This window comes from Petaurus breviceps, unplaced genomic scaffold, assembly GCF_028583685.1.
Source record: "Petaurus breviceps papuanus isolate PSGF00001 unplaced genomic scaffold, PetGlider_PUasm1.0 90760, whole genome shotgun sequence".
Taxonomy (NCBI): Eukaryota; Metazoa; Chordata; class Mammalia; order Diprotodontia; family Petauridae; genus Petaurus; species Petaurus breviceps.
In genome coordinates this window covers 592319-611024 of record NW_027187338.1, presented here as the reverse complement: position 1 = coordinate 611024, position 18706 = coordinate 592319, and the positions used below count along the sequence as shown (strand labels likewise).

At 36.9% G+C, this 18706-nt stretch overlaps 1 protein-coding gene across 1 annotated transcript in view; it reads left to right on the top strand.

Moving 5' to 3' along the window:
* The window catches only part of CSMD2 (CUB and Sushi multiple domains 2), a 1071431-nt gene that overhangs the window by 644418 nt on the left and 408307 nt on the right, over window positions 1-18706 (top strand). The window contains exons 11-12 of the mRNA XM_069067881.1: window positions 4186-4289; window positions 12512-12624. Coding sequence (XP_068923982.1) covers window positions 4186-4289; window positions 12512-12624 — 217 coding nt within the window. The remainder of the gene's footprint in view (window positions 1-4185; window positions 4290-12511; window positions 12625-18706) is intronic.

Genomic DNA, 18706 nt, shown 5'->3' with positions numbered 1-18706 from the left:
CTCTCAGGCTGTACTTTACACCCATCATATTGTCAAAGATAGAAGATGAAAATAGCAGTTGTTGGATGGGTTGTGGGAGAACAGACATATTCATTCATTCTCTGTTGCTGGAGCTACAGCTTGGTCAGATTGCTCTGGGAAGCAATTTGGAACTATATCTGAAAAGTTACTAAACTGAAAATGCCTTTTGACTCAGCAATATCATTATTAGGCATATAGTCAAGAAATCAAAAGCAGAGTAAAGAGACCCACCCATATGTACAAAAATATTTATGGCTTCACTTTTTTGTTGTAGCAAAGAATTGGAAAAAATGTGGGTGTTCATTAATTGGGGAAATGGCTGAACAAATTTTGCTGTATGAATGTAATGGAACATTATTGCACCATAATACATGATGAATATTATAAATTCAGAGAGGCATGGGAAGACTTGTATGAATTGATACAGATTGAGATGAATAGAATCAGAAGAATAGTTAACATGATGACCACAATAATATAAGAGAAAACAATTTTGATAAACTTCAGAACCATTAAATGCAGTGACTCATGATAAAGCATGGGATGGAGTAGTGGTATGAAATGAGATATATTTTCAAAGAAAACTAAAGTTTTTCTTTTTTTGTTTGTTTTGACTTGGCTACATTTATTTAAAAAAAAAAAGGGATTCCATGGGAGTGTGTGTGGAGGGGGGTTGTGAGTAAATGAGTAATGATAGAGATGTGATGATTAAGTCAATAAAATATTTTTGAATATGCAGAGAAAAGTTCAAAAGGGGACAAAGCATAGTTTTGTTACTGAAAATTTAATATGCATTATGGCTATGTGAACTATTTTAAGAGAAAGTAATTTTTTGTTTGCTTTTGTATATTTAAATGTTCATATTATACTGATGATTAAATTCCTAATAAAAAAAAGTGTTAAAAATTTATTATCCAAAAGTGAAAGGGGCTACCATAATATTGAGTTTCCCTTCACTTGAGGTCATTGAGGAAAGGTTGTATTTCTACTTATTAGATGCATTGTAAAGGAGGTTTTTGTTCACATATGAGTTGTATTCCTGAAATCCTTTTTATTTTATTTCATTATTATTATTAGCTTTTTTTATTTTGGAGGGCAGTTGGGGTTAAGTGACTTGCCCAAAGTCACATGGCTAGTAAGTGTGTCAAATGTCTGAGACCGGATTTGAACTCAGATCTTCCTGACTCCAGGGCTGGTGCTCTATTTCTGTTCACTGTGCCACCTAGCCACCCCATGAAATCCTTTTTAAATGTATGATTCTGTGGTTATTTCATTGATCCAAAAATTAGCTTTCTTTAAACCAAAATATTGATTTCATTTGTAATAAGGTTGAAAAAACTCTATTACAATGCAGATAGAGCCATGCCTTGCAACTTATAGCCTTAGAAAGTTGACTGGGATACTGAGAGGTAGTAATTTACCCAGTGACACTGCTAAGATGTGTCAGAGATGAGATGTAAACCTAGGTCTTCCTGTCTCCAAGACTAGCTCTCTTTTTGCTACAGTATACTGCTGTTCTAGTTTATCATTATGTACCATTATTTTTTATTGTTCATAATAATGTAGTACTCTAAGGTTTGTAATATACCTTATGTACATTATCTTATTTGATCCTTGTGATAGCTTTATGGTACAGTTAATTAATGGCACATTAAAGAAACCTCAGCATTTAACGAAAAGCAAAGCAGATGAAAAAGTTTCATAAATAAAAATTAGGTGAGGTATGTTGTTGTGCTACATGAAGGTGATAGTATATGTTATACCTAATGTAATTAGCTCTTTAATTAGGGTCAGACTCTTTAAAAAGCAGTTTACATGAATGACTGGTTCACTTAATGATGTGTGCCACTGTAAAGAACTATGTTCTTTGTGCTAATTACATTATTTCATCATTACATTCCCACATTAATAATAATGTTCCAATCATGGAGCCACTATTATTTAAAAATTTTTAAGAAAGTATGCTTTGTAAACTACCATTCTCCATCTTGAACAAATAAAGTGGTGTTACAGGTAATCTAGATTTAAAAATGAAAGCCTCATGCTTTAGTTATGTGGACTTTTCTCTTTGAAAAAACAAAACAAAACAAAAGCAATATTACTTCTTTTCTGCAGACTATACTACCTATCCAAGTATTCCTTTTGTTAACAAATCAACATGCACTTCATGACCCAAAAGTTGACTCGAGAGTTAGTGGGTTGCCCTTCAGTTGGAAGTTTTCATTCTGAGACTGGATGGCCATCTGTTAATAATATTGTAGTGGGAGTTATTGGGCATATTCACATAATTATTGGACTAAATTCTTAGAGTTTGTGCATTTTCTATGTTCATTAACAAACTGAAGAAGATCATAGCCTGAATTCATTCACTTCTGGTGTTCTGGGTTTGTGGTGGAGAGTCACATCTTAGCCACATCTTACCTGTAATAGGGACAAACTGGAAGAGAAAGAAAAGACATGGCTTTACATTAACAGGACTTATAACCTATAACCTAATAACTTGTTTGGATTGTCTAGCCTTGGAAGAATTTAAGCAGAGGCAGCATGAACATTTGTAATTTTGTAAGGAAGATTCATGTTTCAAGTAGGGTTTCATTTAAATGTTCTCTAAGGTCCCTTCTAGCTCTAATATTCTGTTATCCTGTGACTTACATGAGGCATAGAACACGTAAAGAAAAGTAGAAATCAGTTTGATTTGTAGGTTCTTGGAAGACTTCCTGTTGGATGCATACAACCTTATAAAAGGGTAAGGAAAGGGTGAAGGAGCCTTATAAATGGTGCCATTTTGAGATCCTCCAGACAAATGGGGAAAGGATTTTATTACCTAAAGTTATTATTCTCTGTGTATTAAATGTACTAGGTGAGGAAAATGGAGGGTGAAACTAGTTAGGTAAAGGAATGGAAAATAAAATCATTAGCTAAAAAAGTAATTGGTGGAAACTGGTTTTTGGATGCCAGTCTCTCATTTAATATGTGTAGCTGGCATACCAACCAAATACAGAACTCTGTACTAAACAAAATAGAGAAATAGACAGTACCTACCTAAATTTGGACTACAATTCTAAGAACTCCAGAGTTACCAGCACATCCTGGCAGTCCACCTTTAATCAAAGAGAATAGTGCCAACTTGAAAAACATGCCATTATGACACCTGTAGGAGTCTTTTCTATGAGACTTGGGGAGTTCATATGGCCACTCAGTGGATCTTGCTTATATAGATTTTAATGCTAGAGGGAAAGTGAAGAAGATGTTAGGGAAAGCAAGTTCAAGTCAAGATTGGGAAGGAATGTTTGAAGAAAAACTTTCTTTAGGTCAGAAAAAAGACAGTGTTAATGTTTAATTTATAAAATGTTTAGTGACCAATTGTTTACCATCTCTGCTGAATAATAAACCAAACAGAATGAACAAGAGGAGATCTTTACTAGGCATAAATAAGATATTTTTCATGGCCTATACCAGGTTAAGGAACATATTAAGTTATTTCCTTCTCTAACAACCCAGAAGAATAGGATGGCTGTGAATGGTTGGGGATGGATGAAATAGCCTCTGGTGGCTGTTCTTGGTTAGGGGATTGCAGATTCCACACTCTAAATGGACATTGTTACCAGACTCACAGGCTTTTCAATTTGCTGATCTGTGGAACCAAACCAATATATCCCCTTGATGATCCTAGTTTACTGTGAAGGCATTTGAAAGTAGTAAGAGGCTCTGGAAAGATCATCGTCTACTGAGCAAGGATCCAGATAGTAGAGAGCAGTATGGTTTACTGAGAATAGACAGCTGACCTTGGAGTCAGGAAGACCTGGGTTACATCCTGCTTGTGACACATCTTGGCTGTGTGACTCTGGGTAAGTCACTTAACTCGCAGAGAAGGTGCCGGTCTTAATGGTAGAGAAAATTTTCTCACCCAGAAGTTTCTTCTACCTGTGAAATCAGTTCCTGTCCCAGACCTCTATGACAACTCAGAAAACAATATTCTCTGAATCTAAATGATGGTGCCAGTAATGTTTGTATTTATCAGGGATAGCTACTTATCAGTATAAAGAGGAAAATGTTAGCATTTTCTTAGCTTTTGCTTATTTTAAAAATGTTTTTAAAATGATAACCAGAGAAATCTCACTGTCACAGCTCATTCTGATACTAATGAATATGTTTCTCCCACAGGTGATCAAGCTCACTTTTGAGGAATTTGACCTGGAAAGAGGCTATGACACGCTGACTGTGGGGGATGGTGGGCAGGATGGGGACCAGAAAACGGTTCTCTATGTGTAAGCAAAACTTATTTTCCCACAAGTGTTGTAGAAGGAGAAAAATTAGTTGGGGGAAGATGTGCTGAACACTGTTAGTGGAGAAATGGGTTTAGGCAGAATAAACCTGATGTCCCTTATTGAGTGGGGGAATTTTTCAGCTGAATAGTATTATGCTTTTTGCTCTAGAAAAAAAAAACTGACTTGATCTTCAGATCAGTTTCATTAAATACTGAGTCCCTTGAAGCTTGTGAGAGATGAGCACCCTAGTTTTAGGAACGTTTTGTCAGCCTCTGCCTGCACCAAACAGAGGTTAAACATATGAGTTTAAACAAAAACAAATAACCTCTTGGTTAGTGGTAAGGGGAAAGATTTGTTGAATTTCTCTGAATTTGGTTTGGCTTTTTATTCTGTTTCCTCCTTCCTTTTGGATGGGCAGATTTCCACTCTTTGATGTCATTAAAAGTATTGTCTAACTTGGATATAGAGATCTTTGTTCATTTATCCTGAAGTTTAGTAATATCTGGATATAGTAAATGTTTCTACTTTCATACTGAAGGGGTGGTACCTCTTTCCTTTTTCTAATTCAGATCTTGTAACAGCAAGTACCCTAGCATACCCAGGATGACTACTAGTACAGGTTCTTTGATCTGCTTTTCCTTTTTCTTTTTTTTAAAGCAATTGGGATTAAGTAACTTGCCCAGGGTTGCATGGCAAGTTAAGTATCTGAGTGTTAAGTATCTGTTAAGTATCTGAGGCCAGGGGAACTGATCCCAGGTCCTTCCAACTCCAGGGCATGGTGTTCTTACTGCATCACCTAGTCACCCCTTGATCTGCTTTTCTAAAGGGAAATAACTCAAAAAGTGTTAACAATCTTACTTTAAGCAAACATATATCATATACCTAGTTTAGGGGAAAAAATCAGCACCCAGACCTTCAGAAAATACAAACAGAAGTCACAAGCAGACAAAAAATACAAAGAAAATAATACAATTCAGCAGACCAACAGATAGGGATTCTAGCAGTCTGATCATCACATACATGCAGTGTTAATTATCAGATAGAGAAGCACCAACATCTGGGTTTTCAAAGCAGGAGGACTCAATGGCTACCCAGAGTTTCATCTGGCCAAGTCACACAGCTTTTGCCATGAGTGAGTCCCAAAGCAAAACCTCACCTCAGAGGTATATATAGCCTTCACCAGGGTCAGAGAATATCACAACCGTAGTGACCCCCTGCCTAGTTACAAAATAACAAGGTGTAGGTGTTCCTGAAAAACAAGCCTCCCCTAAGCAAGCTTCTGTTGGACTCCGCTCCACCCTTCAACAAACTCTTTCTACTACAGGCTCGACCACATTTAGCCTATTTGGGGGCAGAGTATATTTTCAAAACAGGAAATGTCTTCAAATTCCCTAGGCCTATTAAGGGCAGGGAAGATCTTCAAATTCCCATTACCCATTACAGGTCTAAATCTAGACTGAGGTTTCTGCTTAATCTATATACTTGGGCTTCATTTCTTTCCTCATAAAAACTATGCAGCTTTACACTAAGGAAAGTCAGTGTCAGGCTGCTGGGACTGTGTTTTCTCTTGCCCAACCTAAGATCTAGAGGAATCACTATTTGTAGGGTTCTGCATTCTGTAATATAGGTTTAAATGTTAGCTAAGAATGGCCACTCATAGCTAATATAGACAGTAATCACTAGAATGTATTATAATTTCCTCCTTAGAAGCTCCTGGCTTCTCTCCCTATCCTCCACTTACATTTTCTTAGAAACCAACTTCTTCAACCCTCTGACCTCAAGTATCTTGAAGAAGTAGAAATTTGGGACCATTGGGGTGGCTAGGTGGCACAGTAAGTAAGAGCACTGGCCCTGGAGTCAGGAGGACCGGGGATAGGTTCTGGCCTCAGATACTTAACACCCACCCAAAAAAACTGGCCATGTAACCTTGGGCAAGTTACTTAACCCCAATTGCTTTAAAAAAAAAAAAAAGAACAACTTTGAGTGACTAAGTCATAGGGGCGGCTAGGTGGTGCAGTGAGTAAAGCGCCGGCCCCAGAGTCAGGAGGACCCAAGTTTGGTTCCGGCCTCAGACACTTAACACCCACACAGAAAAACTAGCCGTGTAACCTTGGGCAAGTTAACCCCAATTGCCCTCCAAAAGGCAAAAAAAAAAAAAAGAAAGAAAAAAAGAAATTTGGGACCATGCCCATTTGACATAGATATATCTGTAGCATTCTAGGTTTAAGTGACTCTTCTAAGGTGGCAGTGGATTAGAGTATAAGTCATCTGATTGCTCATGTCCCATTTGGACCATTCACTTCAGCTGTGTTTAGAGGCTACTGAATGTTAGGAGATGTGTCTTGTCTGTGAGGGAGTTCTAAGCAGAACTGGAATGAGGTTAAGACTGCCTTCCTAACTGGAGGTGCTCTTCTACAAACCCTCACATATACATCTTTCTTATTAATTCTCATCTCTTCTGTTCATTACAGATTCTGAGATCTGTCATTGAGTCTCTGATTTGCTTGTTTTCATTCTTGGGGTTTTAGTGCCAACAAACTGAGTGCTGTGGTCAAATCTGACATTTCTGCCCTTTATAAATGAAAATTATGTCACCAAAGTCTTATCCATTTCAAGATGTATGTCTTGTAAAAGCATGGATTTGCTCTGAGTTATCCTTACTTTATCTTTGTTGCCCCTCATGGACCCCAGGCTTCCTAAAGTACTCTTTCTTCCTTACGTTAAATGATGAGTTTCCTGTGTCTTGCTTTTTTTCATCCAAGATAACAGCAGCTACTGTGCCTTAATGAATCTTGGCCTTACTCTCTCTCTTTTTGTTGCATCACAAGCAAATAATCTATAGGTTTGAAAGTCTGTAGGCTGCCTAAATTCCATTTTCACTTCTATTATCCCACCTATACAGGCCTTATCCACAACTCTGAAATATCCTTTCTATACTCAACTCCCTATTGATTCTTCTCCCATTGCCATTATCACAACACAGGGAATGCTAACATCTATGTGACACAGTCGGATTAGTTAATTCCAAGATAATCAAAGGCCTGGCTATCAAATGTTTTTTCTGCAGCTTCCCTGAAGCAGTCCCCATGTGTGTATTTAGCTCCATTCCTGACCTTTGTTTCTCAAATTCTAGCTTGTGTTATATTGGCATGTGCCAGCCTCCTTATAAACATGTAATCTTGAGGGCAGGGATTATATAATTTTTCATGTTTGAAGTCCTAGGCCTTTGCATAGTATCGTAGTATTCCTTGATGTTTGTTGAATTGAATTGATCTTGCAGGAGGAGTTAATTCCTAGAATCAGAAGCATAAATTAATCATAGAAGCCATCAAGTATAACTTGCACCTGACCAAAAATCTGTGTAACATCTTCCTCCCTACCTCCTCCCCACACTCCCCCCAACACAATATATTTATTCAGTGTCTGCTTGATTTGTTCAGGGAGGGAGATTACTGCCTAAACCAGACCACTGCAGTTTTGAATAGATCTAATAAGGAAGTTCTTTCTTTCATTAAGTCTAAATTTGTGTCTTTGCAGTTTCCACCTATTGCTTATGGTATTCCCTTCTTAGGCCAAGCAGATCAAATTGAGTCTTAGTGTATGTCTTCTTTGTAACCTCCTCTTAAACCTAAAGCTCTCCTGACAGCTATCATTGCCCCCATGAACATTTTCTTCTCAAGGCTAACATGCCTTCTTCCTTCTTGGACATGCCTTAGCTTGTCTGTGACATTCCTAAAATGAAATCCTAGAACTGAACACAGTACTCCAGATGTTTGTTCAAGCCAGAATATAGTAAAACTTATTATTTCCTTTGCTCTAGAGATATGTCACTCTCTTTTTTTTTCTTTTTGGAGGGGGGAAGGCAGGGCAATTGGGGTTAAGTGACTTGCTCAAGGTCACATGGCTAGTAAGTATTAAGTGTCTGAGGTCAAGTTTGAACTCAGGTCCTCCTGACTCCATGGCTGGTGCTGTATTCACTATGCCACTTAGCCACCCTGATATGTCACTCTCAATACTGTTTAGGATAGCATTAGCTTTTGTTAGCTGCCATGTCACACTTTGACTCTTGTTGAGCATTCATTCTAGTAAAAACCCCAAGTTCTTTTCTAGGAATTGTAGCTAATCACACCTCCTTTTCCTTTTATTTGTGAAACTGATTTTTTGAACCAAGGTGTAGGAGTTGACACTTACTCATACTTCATTTCATTTTATTTGATTTGGCCTTTTTTCTAGCTTGTCAAGCAAGGTCTTTATGTATTCTGTTGCAGAATAGTTTTAGTTATTCCTTCCAGTGTTGTGCCATTTGAAAATATGTCAAGCATATCATTTATAGTAGTATCATCCAAATCATAAGTTAAAAACATTGAATATCACATAGTTAAGGACACATTTGTGGGATATTCCACCAGCCTCCCTCAAAATTGATATTATCTTATCGTTGACTATTCTGTAGATTCAAATATATAACTATTTCCAAATCCACCCAACAGTACTATCCTTTGGCCTATAATCTATCGTCTTATCCACAATATTCTTATGAAAGGCTTTGTCAAATGCTTTACTAAAAGCTAACTATAGTCTTCCCCTGAATTTTAGCAATCTAGTTACTTTAAAAAAAAGAAACAAAATGAGACTAATATGGTGTGATCTGTACTTGATGTTGACTTTGAACGATCTATACTTCCCTTTTTTAAGTGCTCACAAATTGTTTCTTTAATGTGCTCTAGAGTTTTGCCAGAAATCCACATCAATCTCAAAAATCTTTTGTTTGTAGACTCCTTGCTTACCTTTAAACAGAGACAGAAACAAAAACTCACCCCTGATTTCTCTAGTTCTGCCATACTTTGCTCATTCTCTTAGATGTTTAATAGTTCTTTTGGTACTCTAGGATGCAGTTTATTAGAGCTTTGTGATTTTTTGAAGTCAGATGCTTCGATCTATTTTCTTATTTTTTCATTCCATGCTCATAATTTTTGATCTGTCCTTTCCAGTTCAAAGATCATTTTCTTTGACAAAGAAAACAGAAGCAAAGTAAGAATTGAGTCACTTCAGCTTTTTCATTGTTCATCACAATCAGTCCATCAGTGACAAGCAGTCCTATCCTTTATTTGATCCTGTTTTGGTGCATGACATAGATTAAGAATAGAACAAACTTTTTTGTTGTTGATTATTGCCTCATTTTATTATTTATCTTCCTTGGTATTCTTATAGACTCTGCTACTCTTTCATATACATATGTAGCTAACTTGCTGTTACTACTATCTTCTTTAAAACATTTCTTCTTACTCTGTTTATAGTAGTCTTTAGGTAGCTCCTTTTTTATTAGAATCATTTCTGCTTGGGTCTTCAGATTTTCATTCTGTAGAGTTCTTCATCCCTCTTAGATGGAATTTCCCTGCAGTACTTCTGCTTGTTTCTTCAGAATTTCATTTTTGAGATTTTCTCTTTCTTCTTAGACTGTTTTCCCCTGAAAAAAACATCAGTATACTTTCTTTGAACCCTTTGAAATCTATTCTCTTAAAATTTGCACCAAGGCTTTGCCTGACTTATTTCATTATACTATGCCTGACTATTTTCTTCTTGTCTATCACAGACTTTATGATGAAGGAGTCATTATACAAAGGTTCTATACGAGCAATGTTTTAAATAAACAATTAGTTGAACAGTGTTCTAGTGGGGTTTTTTGACTTTCTGGTGGAATACAATTTATTATGGATTTATGAAATGTTATTGGTTAGCAAAATTGATGTTAGGCTATGCCTATATTCAGTTGGGAAAATGAAATGAAGACCATATCAAAGAAATAAACTTTAGAAGTAGGAACTTCTGAAAAATACTTAATTTGGCATAAAATTTCTCTGAAGCCTTTGGAAGCCCCTGTTAGCCAAAGTATTCTTATTAGATAGATACTTAAGTCATTCACTTATGCATAGTGCTGTGTGAAGCCCAAGATCTCTTTTTTAGGGTACTAGGCTGTTTGTTCTGGGCCAAAGAAAAGTCTTTGTATAATGTGCAGTTTGAGTTTATTTCAATTCAGTTAGACAATTCTCTACTGGGCCCATCTCAGATCATAATTATCCCATATCCTAAAGAAAGAAATAATTTTTTTCTCAACACCGCCAGCCCTTAAACTCTATTCTCTTTTCTTGCTTTGGAGGCAGCATGATAGTACAAAAAGAACAGCAGCCCTGGGTGCCCATCCTGGCTGATGTTTACTTACTAAATGTGTGATTCTGGGCAAGTCACTTACTCTCCTGGGTCTCAGTTTCTTCATCTGTAAAATGAGGTGATTAGATGACCTCTGAGATGTCTTCTAGTTTGTTATATATGATTAATTTATTCTTTTCCTCTCAAAATTCTAGAAAGTCATCTATACTCACTGCTTCTAACTCCCTTACTTTTAACTTGTTGCTTAACCCCCTGAAATCTATCACTCGTTCTCATCACTCTACTAAAAGTGCTTTCTTTAAGGTCCCTGATATCCTTATTATTAAATTCTGTGGCGCTTTTGCTATCCTCATCATTCTTGACCCTTTGTGGGACATTTTCAATAGTCCCCAAACACTGTTTTCATAGTTCTTCATCCTCCTTCTGTCCTTCTTGCCCCTGAAGGAAAAAAAAAGTTGAATAACCTCTAAGATGCTGTGCTGGATAGTCTCTTCTTTCTGTACCCTCTTTCCTTTGGTGATTCTATTCACTTTCATGGCTTCACTTATCACTTGGATGCAGTGACTCCAAAATCAATATCTGCAGTAATACCTCCAGAAATATAATCCTGTATTTACCAACATCCCTACCTGGATGTTCCCACTGGCACCTTAAAACTCAGCAGATCCAAAACTGATCTTCATCTTCCCCCTCAAACTTGCTGAATAATCTTCACAATACAATGCTGTTATATTAGCATTTCAAAATCATTCTGTAGTTTCCTAGTAACTATCAAGTAAAATAGAAATTCTTCATTCCAGCATTCAAGAGCTATAATAGACTATCTCAGATCAGCTTTCCAGTCTTACCCATACTATTCCACTCCACTATATCCCTCTCTGTATTTTTCAACATCAAATTCTTTTCCACTAGAGAGTATTCTCTTTTATATTTGTTTGTTGGAATCTATATCTTATAATAAGACCCAACTTAGATGTTACCTCCTCTTTGTTGCCTTTACTTCCTCATAGATGAAATTGATCTCTTCCACCTCAATTTTCTCAAAAGGATTTTTCCTGGACCACTGCTTTGTATTCCCACAGTGCCTAGCACATAGTAAACATCTAATAAATATTTGTTGATTACTGATTGGCTATATCTCACTCTTTTGTTATAATTATTTGTATACATTGGGACCTATTAATTTATGCATTCAGAGAAGTGTATGTCCTATCTCCAGTGTCTTATAGGTAGTAGGCACTTAATAAAAGTTATTGAATGAAATAATTAATATTTAATTAATTGAATTATACTATCCCTTATGAATGGCACCCTTTACCCCACACCCCTTCTGGAGGCATCCATTGCTTTCAGAAAATATTCTGATATTGCTGGCATGTCATCCCTCTCCTTCTTTGCCCTTGGAAAATTAGAATTTTCAATTTTATATTTCACTGGATAATAGATTTTTCTCAGGTTTCAGAAATCAACATTATGGATGTATACCTGTGGTATATCTGTATGTATGCTTGTGCATGCTTCTCTTTGTGTATAACTTGGTAGCAAGAAGGGCTTCCAACCCTTGATGTTATAACACAAGTTGTACCTAATCTACTGTTACAGCAGTCTGGCCCAAACTGGGAAAGTTTCTGTGGCTCTCTCCCATTGTGCAGTGCCCTTCTAAGAACAAACCAAAATGTTATGCATGGTTATAGATACATAGCTTAAATGGACTTGATTGTTTATATCCCTATCAAAAAGCTAGTGCAGACACAGACTGAGCATTCAGTTATTATTTGTGTAAATTCTCTCCAAGTCATCAGACTGACCTGGGAAATGCTATGTAAAGTCTAGCACTTCTCCTCCTGGGTTCTGCCCCATCTATTCCATATTCTACTTTGAGTTCAATCACAGTCATGAACATTTAGTTTTATGGAAGGCAGAGGCACACTGATTGTTCCTTGGCAGGTAAGCACTAAGGTGTAGCCTCTGAGAAAGAGTTAGTTTTGATGAAATTATGTTCAGGTAAGAACTGTGGGGAGATCACATCTCTCAATCTTTCTCTTTCCTGACAGTTTAACAGGCAACACTGTCCCAGACCTGATCGTTAGCACCAACCATCAAATGTGGCTTCTGTTCCAGACAGACAGCAGTAGCAGCTCACTGGGATTCAAAGCTTCCTATGAAGGTAATACATTTAGGGGTTTCCTTTTCCTGTGGATGAAATGATCGATGGGTATGAGGGGGAAGTCTAAAAGAGAAATAAATTCCAGGGTAATGTCAAAGCATTGGAACTAGAGTCTAGAGATCTGGGTATACATCCTATCCTTATGAGTTAATGAAGTGTTCTGAGCATTAGTTTCCAAATCGTATTAATAAACCCAGTCATCTTTTTCTATCACCATTCTTCTTGAATCTTCTATGGTATTTGACACTATTGACCATCTTCTTCTTTTGATGAACTTTTTTTTTTTTTGGCTTCCTTGATAAAACAGTCATGTTTCTTCTCCTTCCTGACTTCTTTTTTGCCTCCTTTCCTGGCTTCTTATTCTCATTCTGGCAATTAAATATAAGTGTTTCCTAAATTTTCATCCGTGATCCTTTTCTTTTCTCTCTTTATACTCTCATTTGGTGATCCCATGACTGCAGTTGTCACGTCTATACAGATTAATAATCAATCAACAAATATTTATTAAGCACCTACTATGGGACAGGGACTATCTCTTGCCTGTTTTTCTTGTAGTACGCAATGCCTAGAACATAGTAGGCACTTAATAAATCTTTATGGATTCATATTATGTATCAGACACTATGCTTTGTGCTAGGGATACAAAAACAAAGGATAAAACAATTCCTAATCTCAAGGAGCTTATATTCTATTGGGGAAAATAGCATGTACACATATGTATGTATATGTAAAAATGCACTTGGACATATATGTGTATATATGCACACATATGCAGGATAAGTAAAAAATAAATACAGGGTATTGTGTTATAATTACAGTTGGTGTTACTTGCATTAGAATAACAGTAATACTAGTTATGGAGGAAAGGGGGATACTAGCAATTGATGGAATCAGGAAAGGCTTCTTTTCAAGTTTGGTGTTTGAGCCGTACCTGAAGAAAGAAAGGGATACCCTGAGGTACAGGTAAAGAAAGAGTGAATTCTATGCATAGGGGATAGCCATGGTATGGACTACTAACCAAAAAGCATTTATTAAGTGCCTACTTTGTGTCAGCCACTGCACTAGGCACTGTGCTATTGTCTCCTCTCTGATCACCCCACCTACCCCTCCCCTACTTTCAGGGAGTTTACATTTGGGAGAGGGGTGGAGGGAGGAGAAAATAAGCAAATCTCTAATTATAGAAGGTGAGCAAATGCAAATATTTACAAATGTTAAATACATCACGGTTTGGAGGAGAGAGCACTAACAGTTGGGGACATTAAGAAAGGCTTCATGTAAAATATGATGCAAGGAGATGGGACATGGAGTATTATATATGAAGAACAGAGAGAAGGTTAATTTAGGTAGATTACAGAGTGTAGGAAGGGTAATAATTTATAGTGAGACCAGAAAGATGGATTGGTGCCAGATTGTGAAGAGGTTTTAAAAATCAAACAGAGGAGTTTATGTTTGATTAGAGGCAACAGGGAGCCACCATAGTTTATTAGGGTAATGATATGGTCATACTGGCTTAAGAAAAAATCTCTTTGGTAGCTGTGTGAGGGATGGATTAGAGAAGAAAGAGTCTTGAGTAAATGAGATCAATTAGGAGACTATTGCAAATTGCAATAACTTAGGGTGTGAGGTGATACAAGCCTGAACTAAGATAGTAGCTGAGATAGTGAATAAAGAGGAGGACACAAGTGTGAAAGATGTTATGGAGGTAAAAACAACAAATTTGACAACTGATTGGATATGGGAGGTGGAGGAGACTAAAGAGTTGAGAAATACTACTAAAGCTGAGTCACAATATCTTTGTCTCCACTCCAGTCCTTTCCTTACAAGTCTAGTCCCATATTTCCAGCTGCTTGCTAATAGCTGTACCTAGATATCCACCAAATCCTCAAGTTCAACAATTCCAAAATGCAATTTGTCATCTTTCCTACAAATCTTGACCCTTTCCATAATTTCTTTATAAATTGTTGCTCCATTATCTTGTCAGTCACCCAGGTTCATATACTCAGAATCATTTCACTTTCCATCATTCCCCACATTCATTTACTTTCAGGTTTTTTTTTGATAGTACCTGAGCAATTTCTTTCCCATTGTCTCTTTTCTCCTTCATCTGGTAACATCTTAGTTTAGGTCCTCATCACTTCTCAGCTAGACTTCTATAATGTCCTGCTAAATGGTCTGCTGCCTCCACTCTGCACTTCTGTAGTCTATCCTTTACATAGTTCATTGAATGATCTTCCTAAAACTTCTGAAACTTCTCTATTCAAAACTTTTCAGGCACTTCCCACTCTCTAGCAAATAAAGCGTAATCTTCTAATTCTGACTTTTAAAGCTTTATGCCACAGGGTTCCATCCTGTCTTTGATGCCTTGTATCCATTGCTTCCCCCTACATATTTAATGTTACAAATACATTGTTTTCTGTCTCTTGTTTTATTCCTGCCATCTCCTACCTCTGTGCCTTTGCTCATTCTCAGTTGTATGCTTAGAATTTATCCTTTTCACCATCTCCATTTGTTGAATTCCCTTTGTTCCTTCAGAACCCAATTCAGGAACCACTTCTTGAGGGAGAATTTCTATAGGTTCCAAAATGACCCACTCAGACAGCTGATGAATGGTACTATCTTTGGTCTCTCTTATGTAGCAAGGTGTAGTGCCAGTGCAATATTTACAGTGCCCATGATCATGATAAGGACCATGACTATAAATATCACATGATGTTTGATCGCAAAATATGCCAAACACTCCAGATAGAGGACAGAACTGAAGCATTTATTTAGACACCAGAAAACTGAATCCCAAAACCAGTAAGCTTATTCCATCATAGCACGAAAGATATTCAGAAGCTATAATAATGCTGAGAGCCACAGCATCTTTCAGCCTTCCCACAAACCAATACAAGATCAATATTTACTCACAAAACTATCTCCTTGCCTAAGCTCCTCTGTCCCCAACTATCTCCAACTGTCTGGCTAGCTCTCTACCAGCTTCCAGTGGGCTCTGCTTCCCTTCAGCAAACTCCTCTCACCACAGGCTCCATGTGACTACATTCAGCCTATTATGGGACAGAATTTAATCTTCACAGAAGGGAAGGTCTTCAAACTTCCCCCTAGGTCTATTAAGGGGCTGGGAAGATCTTTAAATTCCATTCCCATTACATAAGGAGAGGGCAAGATCATACAAAAGTGATGTGACCTGATGGAAGATGGTAGAGCATATCATATACTTATGTTTAAGACAAAGATGAAAAAGAAAACAGGAGTCAGGCAAGTGGGCAGAATAAATAAAAGAGACATAGAGAGGAAGAGAAGAAGAAAGTGAGTTTTGCACATATGCATATGTATACAAACTACCCCAGGGAGGCTGAGCCCTAGCGTTTCTGGTTTATTTTTGTTTTTTTCTTTGTAGAAGAAAAGGTTTACAAGATGACTGTGCCACCACTCAGGTCCTTCTGTCAGTGTTAAATGCTTACAGACAGTTGATTTGGACTTCCTTTCTTGGGCTCCACTTTTTCTATTTTTCTTTCCAGGGCTTATCAGAAAGAAAAGCAGGTTTCTACCTGTTCCCTTCCCATTTGAATCTAAAATAAGATATAAACACAATTGTTTTCAGTTTGTCTAAGGGTTTTCCAGGAGAATATAAGCTCCTTGAAGAAGGGACGAAGTTTTGGTTTGTTTTTGTCTTTATGCTTCTACTATCTAATGGTGCTTAAATACATAACAGGTACTAAAGTATAGGAAAACAAATAGGAATTTAAAATCATAAATATGAGAGGAAACTTGAAAAATTATAAGAAAATTCGAAAGTAATCAGTAGTTGGTCACTAGTCACTTATTATGAATCTACTATGTGCTAGGCATTTGGAATAGAAAGACTGAAACAAAACAGTACCAGAGCTCACAAAGTTTCATTTTATCGGGGAAAACAACATGTATACATAAAAGTATATACAAAATAAATATGAGACAATTTTGGGGAAGGCATTAGTCTAGGAGATTAGGAAAGGCATCTGTTTGAGATGAGCTTTGAAGGAAGTTAGGAATTTTAAGAGGTAGAGGTAAGTAGGAAGAGTATTCTAGTCATGGAGATGAGAGGTGGCATAATTTGTGTGTGAGGGACAGTAATGGCTATTTAGTAGATTGTGTGAAGGGCAGACTGTGATGGTTTCCTTGAAATATAAATAGACTTAGGTCAAGTCTTTGAGTCTTCTCCTTTCCCTGGTATTGTGTGTGTGTGTGTGTGTGTGTGTGTGTGTGTGTTTTAGTGGGAAAGGGATTGGTTCTTGTCCTGTCTCAATCCTGTCTGCACTTGAGCATAAGCTAATTTCCCATCCTCAGAGCCTGAAGAAAATTTGAGTTGTCAAAGTAGTTAGGTTTTCAGGCCTTCTCTACCATACTTTCTAACATTAGGGAGTAGATGTAGATTTCTTCAATAAGAAAGGCATTTTCATGCCAATATTCTCTTAAATATTCTTTCCCTAGGCTTCGCAAGTCTATACTGCAGTGATCTTATAGCATTCTCCTTAAGCTTCCTAAAAATTTTCAGGACCTCTCACCCCTTGATGGTCAGATCTGTTTTTCTCTTTCTCCTGTTTAGTTTTTCTGAACTTCATTCACTATCCACTGGATATTTTAATCCTTTTCTCATTATGTTAAGCAAGTATAGACATTGTATAACTAGTAGTCATAAACCTCCATATTTGTGAGTCCCTTCTATGTTACATCTGTTTCCTAGTTTCTAGGACCATAAGACCTCTTCCTTCAAATCTTGGGCTTTCCTTTAGGGCTTCCTATTAAAAATGATATCTCTAGTCTGAGGGAAATTTCCTGATACTGATTTATTTGCAAAACAAAGATGCTTTGACATACACTGAACTCAGTGACTGATCACGTTTTCCCAGAATAGGCAGTGGAAAAAATCTTGTGCTTGGAATCAGGAGTCCTGTGTTTTAAGTGTTTCCTTTTACAATTACTCTGTAATCATGGGCAGATTACTTCATCTCTTAGTTTTCTCATCTGTAAAAAGGGAATAATAATACTTTGCATTACTTACCTCACCGGGTTGTTGGTAGATATTGGCATTACCTATCTCACAGAGTAGTTGGGAGGTACTTTGTAAATCTTAAAATCCTGTAAAAGTTATAGTTATTGTAATGGTAATTTTTATTATTTATTACACAAATTTATCGTATTGAGTACTCTCATATAATTCTATCTCTGTAGCTTTAAAATGTCAACAATATTTGACACATACAGTGATATCTACAGATAATATATATTCAGAGTGAAGGGCAGATTTTTTTTCCTGATACTGACTTAGGAGATTTGCAGATTCAAAGCAAGGCATGAGGGAGGGTGGGCCTCTACTCTCAGCACCAAAGGACTCCCTACAGAAATACATTTATGGGGAGGTTCAGAAAGCATGTGAAGAGCAGGGAAGATGCATGAAGGGCCAGCGTGCAGAAAAACTTTAGAGGAAGAAAAATTACCTGACTATTTCTTAAAACTCATTTTTGTCACTCTAGCAAAAGCATATTTAATAGGCTTATCAGACCTACAATTGACATGAAACTCAGAGAGATAACTATAATATTGGATGACAGAATTGGGATCCAAAGTAATGTTTGCAGGATGGAAATAAGGTTCCAAATTAACAAGATGAATTAGTGTCACTTCAACTCTACAAATATTGTTGTGAGGAATCTAAATGCAGAGTTCTGTATTCACATCAGGTTATATTAAAAAAAAAACACCTAGGCATTCGAGTTAACTAACTTACTGATTCAGCTCATGTTGAACCAATAATACAGAATGACTCTTACAGAGGCAAATTGTATTCTTAGGTTAATAGGAGTATGATGTTCGAAACATAGGAGGATAACAGAACGCCGAGGGTACCCAAAACCATGTTACATGAAGATTTATTGAAGGAATGGCAAATGTTTAGTATGGAGAAGAGAATACTAAAGAAAGAGGACATGGTCACTCTCTTTAAGTAGATGGGCATTTTTCATCAATCAACCTTCAACATTAATTTTACAAGTTCAGTTAGTATTTGTCAAATATCTGTTACATAAAGTACCCTCTCCTA